This window comes from Garra rufa, chromosome 1, assembly GCF_049309525.1.
Source record: "Garra rufa chromosome 1, GarRuf1.0, whole genome shotgun sequence".
Taxonomy (NCBI): domain Eukaryota; kingdom Metazoa; phylum Chordata; class Actinopteri; order Cypriniformes; family Cyprinidae; genus Garra; species Garra rufa.
The window spans coordinates 107526793-107543201 of NC_133361.1; the positions used below are offsets into that span (position 1 = coordinate 107526793).

The 16409-nt window shown below is 36.4% G+C and overlaps 1 protein-coding gene across 1 annotated transcript in view; it reads right to left on the reverse strand.

Moving 5' to 3' along the window:
* LOC141323619 (uncharacterized) overlaps nucleotides 1-15633 on the reverse strand; it is a 30844-nt gene extending 15211 nt beyond the window's left edge. The window contains exons 1-2 of the mRNA XM_073833488.1: nucleotides 15406-15633; nucleotides 6375-7312 (exon numbers count right to left, since the gene is read on the reverse strand). Of these exons, the coding sequence (XP_073689589.1) occupies nucleotides 6375-7312; nucleotides 15406-15574 (1107 nt within the window). The 5' untranslated portion in view covers nucleotides 15575-15633. The remainder of the gene's footprint in view (nucleotides 1-6374; nucleotides 7313-15405) is intronic.
* Between the last annotated feature and the right edge of the window lie 776 nt (nucleotides 15634-16409).

Genomic DNA, 16409 nt, shown 5'->3' on the forward strand with positions numbered 1-16409 from the left:
CTTTGTTTTGCTCGGTTCAGTGTATTTTGTTTTCCGTTGTGTTTTGCATGGTTTTTTATCATTAAACCTCATTCACTTACTCCTTCGTCTTATAAAAATAATATTACCAGTAAAAAGTAAAATAAAAAACACTGTCTTTAAATGAAATGATTTACCAAAATATAGTCTTATATAGTCTTCATTAGTAAACTATACTTTCTTGAAACTTCAGAAAGAAAGAAAAAGCAGTAAACAACATTGCAGTTTTTCAAATGAAGATTAACATCTGAAAGCAAAAGTAAAGCTGAAGTAAAGTTTATTGAAGATATCACCTGGGCCCGTATCCCTAAAGATTCTGAGAATCCTCTCAGAGAGCTCCTAAATTAACCTAAAAATTCCTTGCCAGGAGTTTTAGCTTAGAAGTGATTCCAGAACATTTTCAGTGAACTCTGAGCAAGGAATGGATGGAAAATCCTATCTTAGTGAGGAGGTGTGGTTGACCCCATTGCTAGGTATGAGTCATCATTTCAAAAGCTGTGATTGGTTGATCCTACAAGTTTGATGAAAATGAACTTTTGGTGATAATGAGCAAAGGATGTTCCCTCAAATCAATAAACATAATTATACACTCTAATCTTATGCAGACTGTAATTGTAAATAATATTTCACATTCAAGAAAATATCTGGAAAATCAATAGTAAGCTGTAGGGGTTATAGCCTAACATTAGAATCTAAAATATGTGAAAACTTAAGCTCATCACACCCTGTTCAATTAATGATTCATGTCTTATTTGCTCATATTAATATCCTAGCTGGCATATTTTGTATTTTCACTCCCATATGGACCCCATTGAAAACAAGATGGGCTGTCTTTAATGAAGTAGAAATTGCAACGTTACAACTCAGTGTGGTCTTAACGAGGGTAACACGGATCAGCTTTTATCGATGTCTGTGATTGCTGGCTGGTCTATTTATGAAGGCTTGTCAACAAATATCCTACAAACACAGAAAATGGCCATTGTGCGCAGCTGCTTAGGGGAACTCCTAAGCCACTAAAAGTCCTCTTCCCTGCTCTTAGCAGATCTCGCCTTAGGAGCTCTTTTAAGCGCTAGGAATCTTGAGGAATAGCTTTTATGTTAACTGGGATTTTTGTGTCACTTTTAGGGGAAATTCTAAGAAAACGTAATGGCTCTGAGAATTTTCTTATTTGGCCGCTAGGAGCCACTTTTTGCACAAAAATTCTTTAGGGATACGGGCCCTGGTTGGCACTGAAAAAAGCACTACAACAGCCAGTGCAACATTATGGACAAAACTACCTCTTAGCCCTTGTTTCAAGTTACAGTGCCTATGAGTTTATTATTCAAGAAGAGGGACCGTGTGTATAAAGCTTCTCAGAGTCAAATTTTAGTCTTAAGTGTTTCAAAAGTCTAAGACTGATGTAATTTTACTCTTATTTCTGGACTTAAGATAAAGAGTGATTAATAAAAGTTCTTAAGTGTTAGGACTAGGTCTCAGCTGCTAAATTATTTAAGAGTGTTGGAGAGGTCTCCTAACCTAGTTAGGAGTAACACAATGGCAGCAAAAAGGAGGAAACACACACTTTACAATACACATATGACATATTGGAGTTATATGATGATATGGAGTTGATAAAATGATACAATCGTGACCATCAAGCATTCTTTAATGTATTTATTTTTGTAATTGACCAAGTAATAAGCATAATAACTTAATCCACTCTACAAATCAATGCTCTAGCTGCAATAATATGTTTGTTTGTTTATTTATTTTCACTGGAAAATTTGAAAGATTGTAAAAATGCGGCAAAGCACTGGTGATGACACAGTAAGCAGGGTCTTAAATATTGTGACACTAACCTCACCAAACACATCAGTGACCAAAAGTGATGTGTGGAGGGTTTTAATGACCTCACATTTCACTTAAACCATCAAAATATGAAAAAAACACTGATCAATGTTGCTGCTTTCAATTGAAAGTAGTTAAAACAGTCACACAATGTAGCTGATGAGGATGAGGACATAATGGTGAGTTCACTGATCTATATAATATAAATATATCAGTGGGAGAGTGTTGTAATCTGAATAAGGTTTAGTCTCAAAGTCTCAAAAGGGGGAAGGAGGTCAACAAATCTAGTGACAAAATCACTAAACTGTCAACACTGACATTGAATACAACATAATCCGTTATTAATTTTGTGTTGGTCCTCTCTTGTTTTTTGCATGTGTTTATAATTTCTTAGTAGGACAGCAATGCCAAAAAACTGACACATTTTACTGCATTATTATCAAAAAAATAAAAGTAAAACAATTGACTCCAAGCAAATATGCAATATGCTTACAAAATCAGTAACACTTTTTTCTCTCTCTTGGCCACAACTTAAAGGCAGTTTATTGACTTTCCAACTGACCGTCAAACCATGCTGCTAAACAAGAAACGTTTAAGTTTGTGGGCTTTCTTTGAGTTCTTGGAGCTGTTCACATCATTGCTCCAACTGTAAATGAGGAGACATGGATTTCAAAGAATTAATAATAATTTGTGATAATTTTCCACAATGCAAAGAATTTGTTTAAATACACTGAAATATGAAATAGTGTCTTAATTAAATGTTTGTATTGTAGTTCCATCAAATAATTGGTGTTGTGCTGCTGTGACTCACATGAGCAGGCTCACTATTGGCTGATTCAGAGGCCATATTGTGTTTCAATCATTGTAGTCCTTAATTTACAACACTTAAGTCAGAACTTAAGAATCAGTCTCAAACTTTACTGAAAGTTGCTTTTAGATGCTTTATAAAAGTCTCCTACTCTTAAAAAAGTCCTACTTCTTACTAAGAATTTTTTGACAGTTAAGTCAACGTTTAAGACTACTCTTAAGACCATTTCTTAGAAGTTTTATACATACGGCCCCAGGTATTCTTTGCAAAGTCAGGCAAATTAAGGCAGAGATTTAAGTGACAAACAACAGCTACAGGTAAATGGACATTACTTTCAAGTTGCAGATAATGTTTTCATGTAACCATGTCATGCTATTGCAGATTGAAATCCTTTGCCTCATTAAAATATTTATTGCATTCATAAGGAGCTGCCATTCGAGGATTGTTAAAACCTTGATCTGTGGCGTTATTGGGTTGTTTCTATTTGTTGCAATTCTGCAATAGTCATAATACCTTCGCGATTAAGACCACATCTTCTGAAAAGCTCATTATCATCCAATGCTTCTAAAATGTTCTGAGGCAGACAGCCGGCAACAGCCATTATAAACCTCACTCTCGATGTCAAGAGACACACTAGCGACAGACCCTAGAGGTTGTAGCCTTTAGCCTCCTTGTTAGTGCATCCACCTCACGTGCTAGAGACCCGGGTTCGAGACCTGCTTGGAGCGGGTGTGGTAGGACTTGGGTGTGAGGGGTTACATTTACATGCATATCAGCTAATTGTTTGTTATAAAAGGCTGTCAATCATTTGAACACTTGTTTAGTAAGTGACACTTGCCCTGTATTTTAAATTCTTTATTTGAATATGGCAACATTTACAACAATATTTCTATGAATAAATGTCTGACAGAGACCCCCTTCCCTATCAGCCAATCACTGCATGCATGGTTAGTGAGCAGGCTGACATCATCCATAGTAACGAGGTCAACCCCGCCCTTACTCTTAGCTTAAGATTTCTCTCTACTGCTTAGTAAAAGTTTGTCTCAGCAGCTTTGTTAATAGAGAAAACTCTTAGCTAAAAACTTTTACTGCTATTTAGGAGAACTCTTAGTGCTAAGATAAAATGTTTTGTGAATACGGGCCCAGTATAGGATTCCCTTATGCTGCGTTCACACCAAACGCGAATATGCGTCTGGCACGAGTGATTTCAATGTTAAGTCAATGGTAAGACGCGTTTACGCGCATCTGGAGTTCTCGCACGAATTGTGCTTTTTGTGAATCACGCGTTTGACGCAAATTCGCGTCTACCGCCTGAGTTGAAAAATCTGAACTTCTCCGTCAATTCGCGCTGCGTTAACCAATCAGGAGCCTGCTTGATGCTGTGGCGGCAGGCCTGCCCGAGTCACTCATTCAAATATGAAACATGAATACTAAATACCTAGTGCAGTTCTAATGCACAAACAAAGCAAGTTTTTTTTATCACATATATGACACATATTAATTTTGTATTGAATGCTATTTATTCCATATCTAAATATTAATTATATGAAACATTATTATAGTGTAGTGTGTCTACACTATAATAACAGAACAATAATAACTATAATAGTGTGTATACTTTAGTGTGTCTGGACAATGTTGTGTCAGGAAAATAAAGAAATCACAGGACAGGTTAAATACTTTTGGAGGCTGGCTCCATTTATCATCATCAAAAAAACAAACAAACAGATTTTACAGTAATAAGATGAACAAAGAAATGGCACAGACCTATAGAATTATTATACATCAAAGGAGGAATGTCATAAACGAGTAGTTCACTTTTAAAATGAAAGTTCCACCGCTCCTGAAATCCCCTCGCTCCGATGCGGAACAGCAGGTCATCAAACTGGGCGCGGGACAGGCGGAAGTACCGCTGAAAGCGGCCGTCATCCAGGCGCAGCTCCTGGAGCAAGTGATGAAACTCACCGAACGCCTCCGAAGGGTCTGGTGGCAGTGTTGTGCCTGAACGAGTTCATTGAACGATCGTTCATGAACTCGTTCATAATTTGGGTGAACGTGAACTGAACGTGCTGTATATCTGCCTGATGAACGTGAACGTGAACGCGCTCATTCTGGCGTTTATGAACGTCGTTCTCTCGTAGTTCAATTTTGTTCTAGAGAGTGCCAGATTTCCATGGAGCCAGGCAAAATCCCGACTATAACCACGGACTGTACAATATCTACGCTACAACCGCTACAACACAATCTAAAACGGGCCTTATTATATAGGGAGAAAGACGGCAACAGCAGCCACCACAGAGTCGCACCGCGCATGCGTCATCAAATTGCGAAGAATGAATGGAGGCAAAATCCGATGAAGGTAGCGGGTACTACTTTATGAATGAAACGTCATATGTCCACCGAAAATAATTTTTTAATTTCTTTCTTAATTCCTCATTAAAAAACATTCAAGCAGCACGTTCTTCCTCATGTTTCTGAGAATATACTGTAGGGTGAAAGTAAATGTTTGCTAATATTATAATATTTTATTACTTCCCTTGCAAAACAGGTAATAAAATGTTACACTAGCGTTCAAATGTTTAAGACTTGTCTTTAAAGAAGTTTCTTATGCTCATCAAGGCTGTTTTTATTTGATTAAAAATACAGAAAAAAAGTAATATTGCATGTTTTTACAAATAAAATAATGTTGTTGTTTTTTTTTAACATACTTTAAAATAGAATTTATTCCTGGGATGAAAAGCTGATTTTTGTTTATCAGCTGTTACTCCAGTCTTAAGTGTCACATGATTCTTCAGAAATCATTCTAATATCCTGATTTATTATTAGAATGATCAATGATAGATAACCGATTGTGCTGCCAAATATTTTTTTGCAACCTGTGATTTTTTTTTCCAGGATTCTTTTATCAATAACAAGTTTAAAAAGTACAGTGTTTATTTAATATATAAATATTTTCTAACAATCTAAATGATTTATTATTAACTTTTAATAAACTTTTAATTATTAACTTAATACATCCTTAGTAAATAAAAGTATTAATTTCTTAAAAAAAAAAAAAGAAACAATAAAAATTTACTGACCCCAAACTTTTGAATGGTGGTGTATATTATAAAAATAAAATAATAAATAACCAGTCCAACAAAATAGAGCTTATTCAAGCAGCACGTTCTTCCTCATGTTTCTGAGAATATACTGTAGGGTGAAAGCTGCAGCTGGATACGAGTGTGGACTGAATGAGGGGCAACAACTGGAAAATGCCAGTATTCTTAGGGTAACAGCTTGCAGCAACATACTTGAAAAAGTAAAAGAACTATGAACTAGTTCATTTTGGAACCTGCGAACTTAGTTCAAAAAATTTGAATTATGAACTATGAACTGAACTAGTTCATTTTAAAATGTGTGAACTGAACTTTGAACTAGTTCACGTAGAAAAAGAACTTTCCCAACACTGTCTGGTGGACCCAAATACGGCAACGACGATCCCTACGCCGCTGTTCTGCTCTCCAGAGCAAATACAGAGCGGTGACTCTCTCGATAAATGACCGATCAACAACAGACATCTTGTAAATAGGTGGCCGCCAACGGGGTTTGAAACTTTGTGCAGTGTCGGGGGTGCTTGCAGGACTGTATGTTTGTAGAGTAATTTACAGCAACTTCAAATGTGGCTCAACCAATCAGAATCAAGGACCGAAATTGCTGTTTTTTAAATTTTAGTTGAAACACTTTCCATATTGAGGAGATCTTTAGGCTTCTCTCTATTGTGAATTTTTTTTATGTGCCTACCAAGGTTTTCTTGTAGACTAAAACTCTTTCCACACTGTTTGCACGTGTGAGGCTTCTCTCCAGTGTGAACATTCATGTGGTTGTCAAGGCTTTGTTTTCTACTGAAACTCTTTCCACACTGACAGCATGTGTAAGGCTTCTCTCCAGTGTGAACTCTTATGTGCCTATTAAGGCCTCCTTTTCTACTGAAACTCTTTCCACATTGTTTGCATGAGTAAGGCTTCTCTCCATTGTGAACGTTCATGTGCCTATTAAGGCTTCCTTTTCTACTGAAACTCTTTCCACACTGACAGCATATGTGAGGCTTCTCTCCAGTGTGAACTCTCATGTGCATATAAAGGTTTCCTCTTTGAGTGAAACTCTTTCCACATTGTTTGCATGAGTAAGGCTTCTCTCCAGTGTGAACATTCATGTGCCTATTAAGGCTTTCTTTTCTACTGAAACTCTTTCCACACTGTTGGCAGGTAAAACGGCTCTCTAAAGTGTGAATTCGCCTGTGGGCGTAAAGCATTCGTTTTTGATTGAAACTTTTCCCACACAGACGACAGGTGAAGGGTTTCTTTCGAGTGTGAACTTTCATGTGGCAATTAAATTTAAGCTTTCTTTTGAAACTTTTCCCACACTGTTTGCAGATAAAAGGCTTCTCTCCAGTGTGAATTTTAATGTCTTCTTGTCGATTGAAACTTTTTCCACAATTAAAGCAAGTGAAATAACTCATAGTTTCTGTCTTTTGAGCTCTTTTTTGTTCAGAAGTTTTTTCAGACTGTAAGGAACAAAAAAAATATTCTCCAGTTATGAAATCATAAAGATTCTCAAACTGATCTTTTTCTTCAGTTTCATTCAGTACTTCTCTCTCCTCTTTCACCGATGTTAGGTCTAAGGAGGAAAAACAAAGAGATAAAAGTTAATCCCAGTTTAATGACACAAAACAATTAACATCAAAACATGTAGATATGTAATGCAAGTTTGCTAGATCCTATACCAGGGCGTCCAAACCTGATCCTGGTCGGCCGGTATTCTACAGAGTTTAAGCCGGCCGTTATACAATTAATAAAAAAAAAACTAGATACTAATGACAAAGTTTAGGAAATCTAGATATAGATTGACCTCAATTCTTTCAATTTTTATGTAAGAATTCACTGTAATAATTCAACAAATAAATTCAACAAATTTAGAGAGAGATGAGGAAGAAATTAAAAGGGGGCAAGATGAAAATCCATCACACAATATTTCCTTCTGACATTTTATTAAAGGTCCCATATTGTCAAAACTGAAATTTCCTGGCTTTCTTCATGATAAATAAGGTCTATGGTTTATGTAACTACCATATAAGTTTCAAAGCAGTCAACCCACAGTAAATTGCACACAGCCTGCATAAAGTAGCTGTGCCTTTTCACAAGGCGCTGTGACTTCCGTAAAAATGTGACGTCCGATCTACTCAGTCACCGCCTTAAGTCATCACCCCGAGCACCAACCACCGTCCCACCCTCCTTTTGGCCAACCCCTGACAACATTACGTCCATTCTATTGCTAAGCAACAACAATACGAAAACAAGTCGAGAAAACGCTGTTCAGTCAATGGTTGTCAGAAAAACTACATTAATACATAGGCTTCTGAACAACGTTAATATAAAAGACCAGTGGAACGTCAGCTTAAAGGTTGTATCAGCGATTTCTAGCCTAAAACATAAAGTGTAAAATTCAGCTGACCTTTATTCACGATCCGCTCGCTGCCTGCCCCATAAATTGTCTGTGAAAAAAACGCGTCTCTCTGGTCAGCCTAGGGTCCGAGATATGCCAAAAAAACAATCGGCGCTATCAACAATAACCACAGATAAACAAACCGTGTTCCAACCAATCAGCGTCAGGGGGTTCGTGTTGTGGACTTTCCTACTGGTGCTGGGATGTGAGGGAGGCGGAGCGAAAGTCCACAACACCAAACCCCTGACGCTGATTGGTTGGAACAATGTTTGTTTTTGCTGTGGAAAGGTTGGTAGTGCCGATTGTTTTTTTGGCATATCTCGGACCCTAGGCTGACCAGAGAGACACGTTTTTTCACAGACAATTTATGGGGCAGGCAGCGAGCGGATCGTGATGAAAGATAAGCTGAATTTTACACTTTATGTTTCAGGCTAGAAATTGCTGATACAACCTTTAAGCCTCTTTCATACAGCGATTCTGGAAAATACACTGATAATGTGTCCCATGATTTGTTCAGTAATTGTTTGATTTGGGCCATTCACACAGTTGTTTTCCGGAATCTGTGCAAGCTTTACACACAACCAGCAACATATGGATGTGAGATATAAAGGTCCTTTTCAAAAAATTAGCATATTGTAATAAAGTTCATTATTTTCTGTAATGTACTGATAAACATTAGACTTCCATATATTTTAGATTCATTACACACAACTGAAGTAGTTCAAGCTTTTTATTGTTTTAAATATTGACGATTTTGGCATACAGCTCATGAAAACCCAAAATTCCTATCTCATAAAATTAGCATATCATGAAAAGGTTCTCTAAACGAGCTATTATCCTAATCATCTAAATCAACTAATTAACTTTAAACACCTGCAAAAGATTCCTGAGGCTTTTAAAAACTCCCAGCCTGGTTCATTACTCAAAACCGCAATCATGGGTAAGACTGCTGACCTGACTGCTGTCCAGAAGGCCATCATTGACACCCTCAAGCAAGAGGGTAAGACACAGAAAGAAATTTCTGAACGAATAGGCTGTTCCCAGAGTGCTGTATCAAGGCACCTCAGTGGGAAGTCTGTGGAAAGGAAAAAGTGTGGCAGAAAACACTGCACAACGAGAAGAGGTGACCGGACCCTGAGGAAGATTGTGGAGAAGGACCGATTCCAGACCTTGGGGGACCTGCGGAAGCAGTGGACTGAGTCTGGAGTAGAAACATCCAGAGCCACCGTGTACAGGCACCAGGTCAATCCACTTTTGAACCAGAAACAGCGGCAGAAGTGCCTGACCTGGGCTACGGAGAAGCAGCACTGGACTGTTGCTCAGTGGTCCAAAGTATTTTTTTCGGATGAAAGCAAATTTTGCATGTCATTCGGAAATCAAGGTGCCAGAGTCTGGAGGAAGACTGGGGAGAGGGAAATGCCAAAATGCCTGAAGTCCAGTGTCAGGTACCCACAGTCAGTGATGGTCTGGGGTGCCATGTCAGCTGCTGGTGTTGGTCCACTGTGTTTATCAAGGACAGGGTCAATGCAGCTAGCTATCAGGAGATTTTGGAGCACTTCATGCTTCCATCTGCTGAAAAGCTTAATGGAGATGAAGATTTCATTTTTCAGCATGTCCTGGCACCTGCTCACAGTGCCAAAACCACTGGTAAATGATTTACTGACCATGGTATTACTGTGCTCAATTGGCCTGCTAACTCTCCTGACCTGAACCCCATCGAGAATCTGTGGGATATTGTGAAGAGAAAGTTGAGAGACGCAAGACCCAACACTCTGGATGAGCTTAGGGCCGCTATCGAAGCATCCTGGGCCTCCATAACACCTCAGCAGTGACACAGGCTGATTGCCTCCATGCCACGCCGCATTGAAGCAGTCCAAGTATTGAGTGCATAATAGGGTTGGGTCGATAGACGATGCCATCGTCCATGGCCAATAGACATCACGATGCTGAGCCGGCATCGCGATCCTCCGCCCCCGCAGCGCCCCGCCCCGCCCCCGCCGCAGCAGCAACCCGCTCACAAAAAACACACACTTAATTCCTATATAGACAAATGAAATGCATGCTTTCAATTTCTGCACCTTTACTTATTTTATTATTATTATTATGAGGAAATAATAACAAGGAAGTTGTTAGTGATCACAATACAAATTAGAGTGAACTCCTAACAAATTACATGAAAATTCGTTTACATTAATAAATGAGGCATACAAAAACAGCAGAAAAAAATCTAAATAATTTTAATTAAATAAGATTAAATAAACTACACCAAATATGCCCTTTTCATGGTTTTACCATAATGAACAGAGCTTGTAACAAAAAAAAAATTGTACAATACAAAGCCTAGTATACATTATAAATAACACTTTATCATTCAAATACATTGGGAATATGGAAACACTTGGATTTGTGCTGAAAAACAGAGGCGCGTGAGCCCAATGTGCTATTTTTAGTTTCGCTTTGTTTTAGTTTCTTAACTTTATATAGTTTGTTTCATTTCTGTTCTGTTTTAAATACCTATACATTTAAATCATTCGTTTTGGGTCAGGTGTCAGGGTAACTAACTTATAGCTATGTTTATAATGTTTAATATTTCGCTTGATTTGGTATTATTTTTGATATTACCCTTTCTCTCTAAACATTCTGCTGCTCAGTAAATGCGTTTGGAGAGAGTGGGTTAAGCAGTAAGCAAACAATGAGAGCGTTATTGAACTTAAAAAAGCTGACTGGTCGAAAATATGTTAAGGACCAACACACATCCTCCAAATGCATCTATATAAACCCGCGCTTGCTCTCGTCTGCAAGCACGCACTGACAGGATCTAATGCACTTGTTAATGCCGGATCTTTAAAAACAAATACCGGAACGCAAAAATCCAAAATCGGACATTTTCTCAAATTAAGCACTGGTGGACACGGTAGGCTACAATTAATTAATTCGTTATGAATAAATTATTTAACAACAACAAGCCCTCACCCCCGCAGACGATGCCATCGTCCACTGCGATGTTTCACATTAGACATCGTACAATGCCAAATTGGTCGACATCGCCCAACCCTAGTGCATAACTGAACATAATTATTTGAAGGTTGACCTTTTTTTGTATTAAAAACACTTGTCTTTTATTGGTTGGATGAAATATGCAAATTTTTTTGAGATAGGAATTTTGGGTTTTCATGAGCTGTATGAAAAAATCATCAATATTAAAACAATAAAAGGCTTGAACTACTTCAGTAAGTGTGTAATGAATCTAAAATATATGAAAGTATAATGTTTATCAGTACATTACAGAAAATAATGAACTTTATCACAATATGCTATTTTTTTAAAAAGGACCTGTAATGGGAACCGTACATTTCACTAAACTTAAACTAACCTGACGAACAATCTGTTGACAACTTGTTAAAGAGAGGCTCATGAAAATTAATTAGACGGGCCAAATCTACCTGTTCTTGACAGAGCTCCTAAAAAAGGAGCTGTAAAAATATATTGAGATGGATTTTGGCACTTATACCGCAAATATATATTCTTAAGGACATCAACAACTAAAATAAACCTCAAGCAGTGTGTACAATATGTGACCTTTAAGAGGGCATTGATGTTAGGCAGTCATAAAAGTGGGTGGTTACGCTGACCTTTTAAATTTAAAACACCCCAAAGGATGCAAAATGGTGAAAAAATGGTTATAAATTACTAAATTATGAATGTTTTAGTCAAAAACATTAGTAATATTGTAATAATATTTTGGAAACAATATAAAAAATAAATTAATAAATAATAATAATAATAAAAAATTCTGCACTGAATTTAACCCATCCAAGTGCACACACCCCGTGAACTGGGGAGCAGTTGGGGGTTCAGTGCCTTGTTCAAGGGACTCAGCTCAGTCGTGGTATTGAGGATGGAGAGAGCGCTGTACATTCACTCTGCTCACCTACAATCCCTGCCTGACCTGAGACTTGAACCCGCAACCTTTGGGTTACAAGTCCGACTCTCTAACCATTAGGCCACGGCTGCCCCAAGTACAATGATTCAAAGCTTATTGTAAAAGATTCTATGTTTATAATGATATTAAACGCTTAATTATAGCCTCAGGATTGCCTAAAAAAATAATAATAAAAAAATAAAATAAAATTATGGTCATTGGATTTCTATTGTTTTAAAGACTGAAAGTAGCTGAATTTGAAAACCATATCTCTAGGCTAATTTTAAAAAGGAGATTGTAAGCTTTCTATTAATATTAAAAGCTTACATTTAGCCCATGAGATTGCACTGGAAAACATTCTTGACCTCTCAATTTCTGGCACCATTCAATCAATGGTACCAATAATAGGCTTTAATTTGATTTAAAACATATTTATTTAGGTTTTAGTTTGGTCAAAGGGTTGTATCTTGCACAAAAAAATGAGTGATTTACATTGTGTTAAGCAAGAAGAAAAATTAGCAGCAATGAGGCAAGTGGGGTGGAGGACCATGGTGGCAGTAGTGTAAGTACTAATAGAAAATAAATAAAATCCTTCATAATGTAAAGAGTTCCAGTAAACACAGATGTACTCATTTAATTTGTAATGTATTTATTTAGTTTTTCCCTGTGATAATATGAACATGTTTATGTGTTTATCTATTATTATAATTATTATTATTATATAATGTATCTGTATGTTTGTGTACTATATATTTATTGCGGTATGTTGCATAATCATGCTAATAAAGCTCTTTTGAATTGAATTGAGTTCCACCACAGAATTAATCAGCTGCACAGTGAGTTTATATGTAACTCTAGCTGTTTAGTTAGGCCTACTACACTACGGTTTTTAATGTTGGTGATATATGGTGATACTTTTGAGAACCAAATCTTTTCTGAGGTGGTACTTGGTGTAAAAAGAAACAACTGCCTTAAAAAAACTGGAGGGAAACTGAAGTTTCCAAACATCAGCCTTGAAACCTCAATGACTTGTAGAAGATTTGCAAAGAGGAGTGAGTCAAAATCCCTCCTGAGAGGTGTGCAAACCTGGTGGACAACTACAAGAAACACAAGAAACTACAAGAAATGCAAATCAATTTATAATTTTTTTAAATGTGTTTTTCTGAATTTTTGTTGTTGTTATTCTGTATCGGACTGTTGAAATGAACCTACCATTAAAATTATAGACTGATCATTTCTTTGTCAGTGGGCAAACGGACAAAAATAGCAGTGGATCAAATAATAATTTTCCCCACTGTACTAATTTTAATATTTAGGCCATTAAGAAAGCATAGTTTGTTAAACCTTGAGCATTAAAGTCATGTGGTACAGAGAGAGATCAGGGCAAAATGAAGAGACTGAAAAGCAAATGGAAGTGAAAGTTGTTTTTTGTTTTTTTTGCATGTTGCATAGCCTAAAAATGTAAAACTTTGTATGTGATGACCATACACAAATAGGGTTGTCCATGTTTCAGAGATTGTTGTGGGTGTATGGGACGGCCTGGATGAGTGTGAGACTTCCCAGCCTGAAAATTTGTCCCAGTCAACCCCTGGGCTCCAGCTTCAGGGATACCAGTGGATCTCAAACTTTTTAAATTAGTACCCAATAGGTGACAGACAGTTACTGTCTTAATGAGGAGGCATTGCGTCACTCATTCATTTATTTAGTCATGAAGCAAATGGCTGTAGTTATGAATGGGTTAATGATCACTATCTCTCTGAAACATTTAAATCTGCAGATTCGTTCAGTAACGAAACACCTGTGTTTCTTTTTAGACTCACACCAACTCAATTGTGCATTTTGTTGGAACTATTATTATTTGTAGTAAAATCGAACAATATTGACAGTATTGTGTTTAAAATGTAGGCTACATTTAAAATGTTAAATGTTAACTTAATATTACCTTTATAACTTTCATAAAATCAACATTTGCAATTGTTTGGATATTCAGGGAAAATTGCATTCTTGCTCGTATTTTAAACATGAAAATCAATAACCCGCACAGCATGTTTCTGTATTGAAGACAGTTTCTTAAATCAATCTTTATGTACAGTCAATATGTGTTCTTCATGCTATTAGGTGCTACAAATCTACTTTAGAGACACAATGAACAGCAGCATGATTTGCTAAAGCAGCACTCTGTGGGCATTCAATGTGGTCGGTTTTCACCGCAAAAATTTGTTAACTTGATGTCATTTGATCGTTTACCCAAATTTAACAGTTTTTATACTAAAAAGTACAATTTTTTTTGTTTTGATCTTACTTTAAAAATGTGGGGTACAGTTAAATGAACCAGTTTTAGAACCACTGGTTTATATCGCTCTCATGGTAAAATACAGTACCTTCTAAATAAGTATGACCAACTGTTCCACTCTGATGCCTCCTAAATAGCGGTCATCTTTTTATTTACTTGATTATATTAATGTTATTTGAATTATCTCTCTCTTTATCTATGTATTTTATATATTTTGTTCTTCTTTCCCCTTTTCCTAATTTTTTTCCACCCTTTTTGAAAAACTACTTTACACAAGATATAGGGGTGTACAACTTAGACAATACAATCTTTCATTTCACATTATTACATCTAAATTTATCCTGAATGTTTGTGTTTTGGCTTTTTCTTTTCTTTTTTATTGTAGACTTGTTTTATATTTACAGCACTGTTTTCCTATTTTGTACTATCCTATATGCCTTATAAAACAACCAAAAACAGATATTTCGGAACTAGAAGAATTCCATGAAAAAGTATCATCTGTTCCTTTTGTATAGTCTCAGTGAGCTTTTATGAGGTTTTACAAGGCCAATTTAACATTTTCTGACATTTCAGTGTGAATGAGAAAGTTTTGAAAAATGCTTGATAGAGAAAATTTTAAAGCAAACACTTTTCAATTGTATGCAGATTGATTTAGATGTAGCCTGATTGTCCTCTGGCTGTTTGATTTGCTTACCAAATACTTTAAATGAACAAATGTACACAGCATGCAGTAGCCAATATGATTACTCACATTTCAAGGTTTGCTTTTGCACAAAATAAATAATTTTCTTACTTTTGCATAATTAGCCAAAGTGCTAGAAATAAATGGTTTTAATATTATAAGTGAATATTGGGTTTAATGTTACAGAAATATTATATATATATATATATTGTTTAGGCTAATTCCATATTAATGTTAAAATCTTAATGTATTGAAGGCAGTGTTAGTATTTGTCATGCGATCTCAACACTTCTGTCGAATGTCTCAATATTTCTACACCTGTGTGACATTATTCATAAATATTCATTTCAGCTTTAAGAATGAAAACCAACCTGTTTGTTCCTCAGTATCTTCATGTTTGACTCTGAATGCTTCAATCTTCATGTCTTCTTTCTCCTCCTTAATAAACACCATCTTTGTTTGTTCCTCAGTATCTTCTTGTTTAACTCTGAATGTTTCTTCAATCCTCATGTCTTCACTCTCCTCTTTAATAAACGCCATTTTTATAATAGTGTCATGTAGATCTCAGTTGCTCCACAACTTTCTCTCTGTTTGAACAGTTTGTCCTGTTTAAGATGCAAACAATTAACAGAAAGAAAATCAATGCAAACTAAATCTCTGGGTGCATCTCACACATCAGCTCCATAGTTCACTGGCAAGGGAAGCGGTCAGAGTGAGAGTTAATGGCCTGATTGCTCAAAACACTGAAATTTTACCAATAAATACTAACTGAACACAGGAAATAAAAGAACAGAAAGTACAGGCAATTACAATTTACTTATAATTAAGATTAGGTATTTAGTGATAATATTGCGTTTAATTTATTACATTTAGAAACAGAAAATTGCTATTGTTTGTAGAAGTTCATTAGACATGAGTTTGTTGTTGTCGTTGTTGAGTTTGCAGTGTTTTGAGCAGCAGATGTCGTCAGTGAGCGCTGAGTCGAGCGATTCAAAACATTCATCATTTGTGAAGCAATTGATTCAGTTGAACTGGAGTTTTGAAAAGATCTGTGTTTATCATCTGATTCACTATAAACGGACCGAAATGACACACACCTCTTCTGTGACTCGTGTAACAAAACGATCAATTACCTTTACAACAAGGGTAAAAACTATAAAGTAGACTGACCGCGTTGTATCAATTTAATCAGTTTAAATGATTAAAACCACAAACCTTTCTTCAGCTCAAACAGACGCAGGAGCGTGGCGCAGGTCTGTGACGTCACAGCACCGGCTAAAAATAAAAGTCCTCGTTTCTCAATACCAAGTTCGCAAAGTCGGAACTTTTCTTGCAAGTTCACAGAACAGAAGCACACAAGTCCGGTAATCCTGCA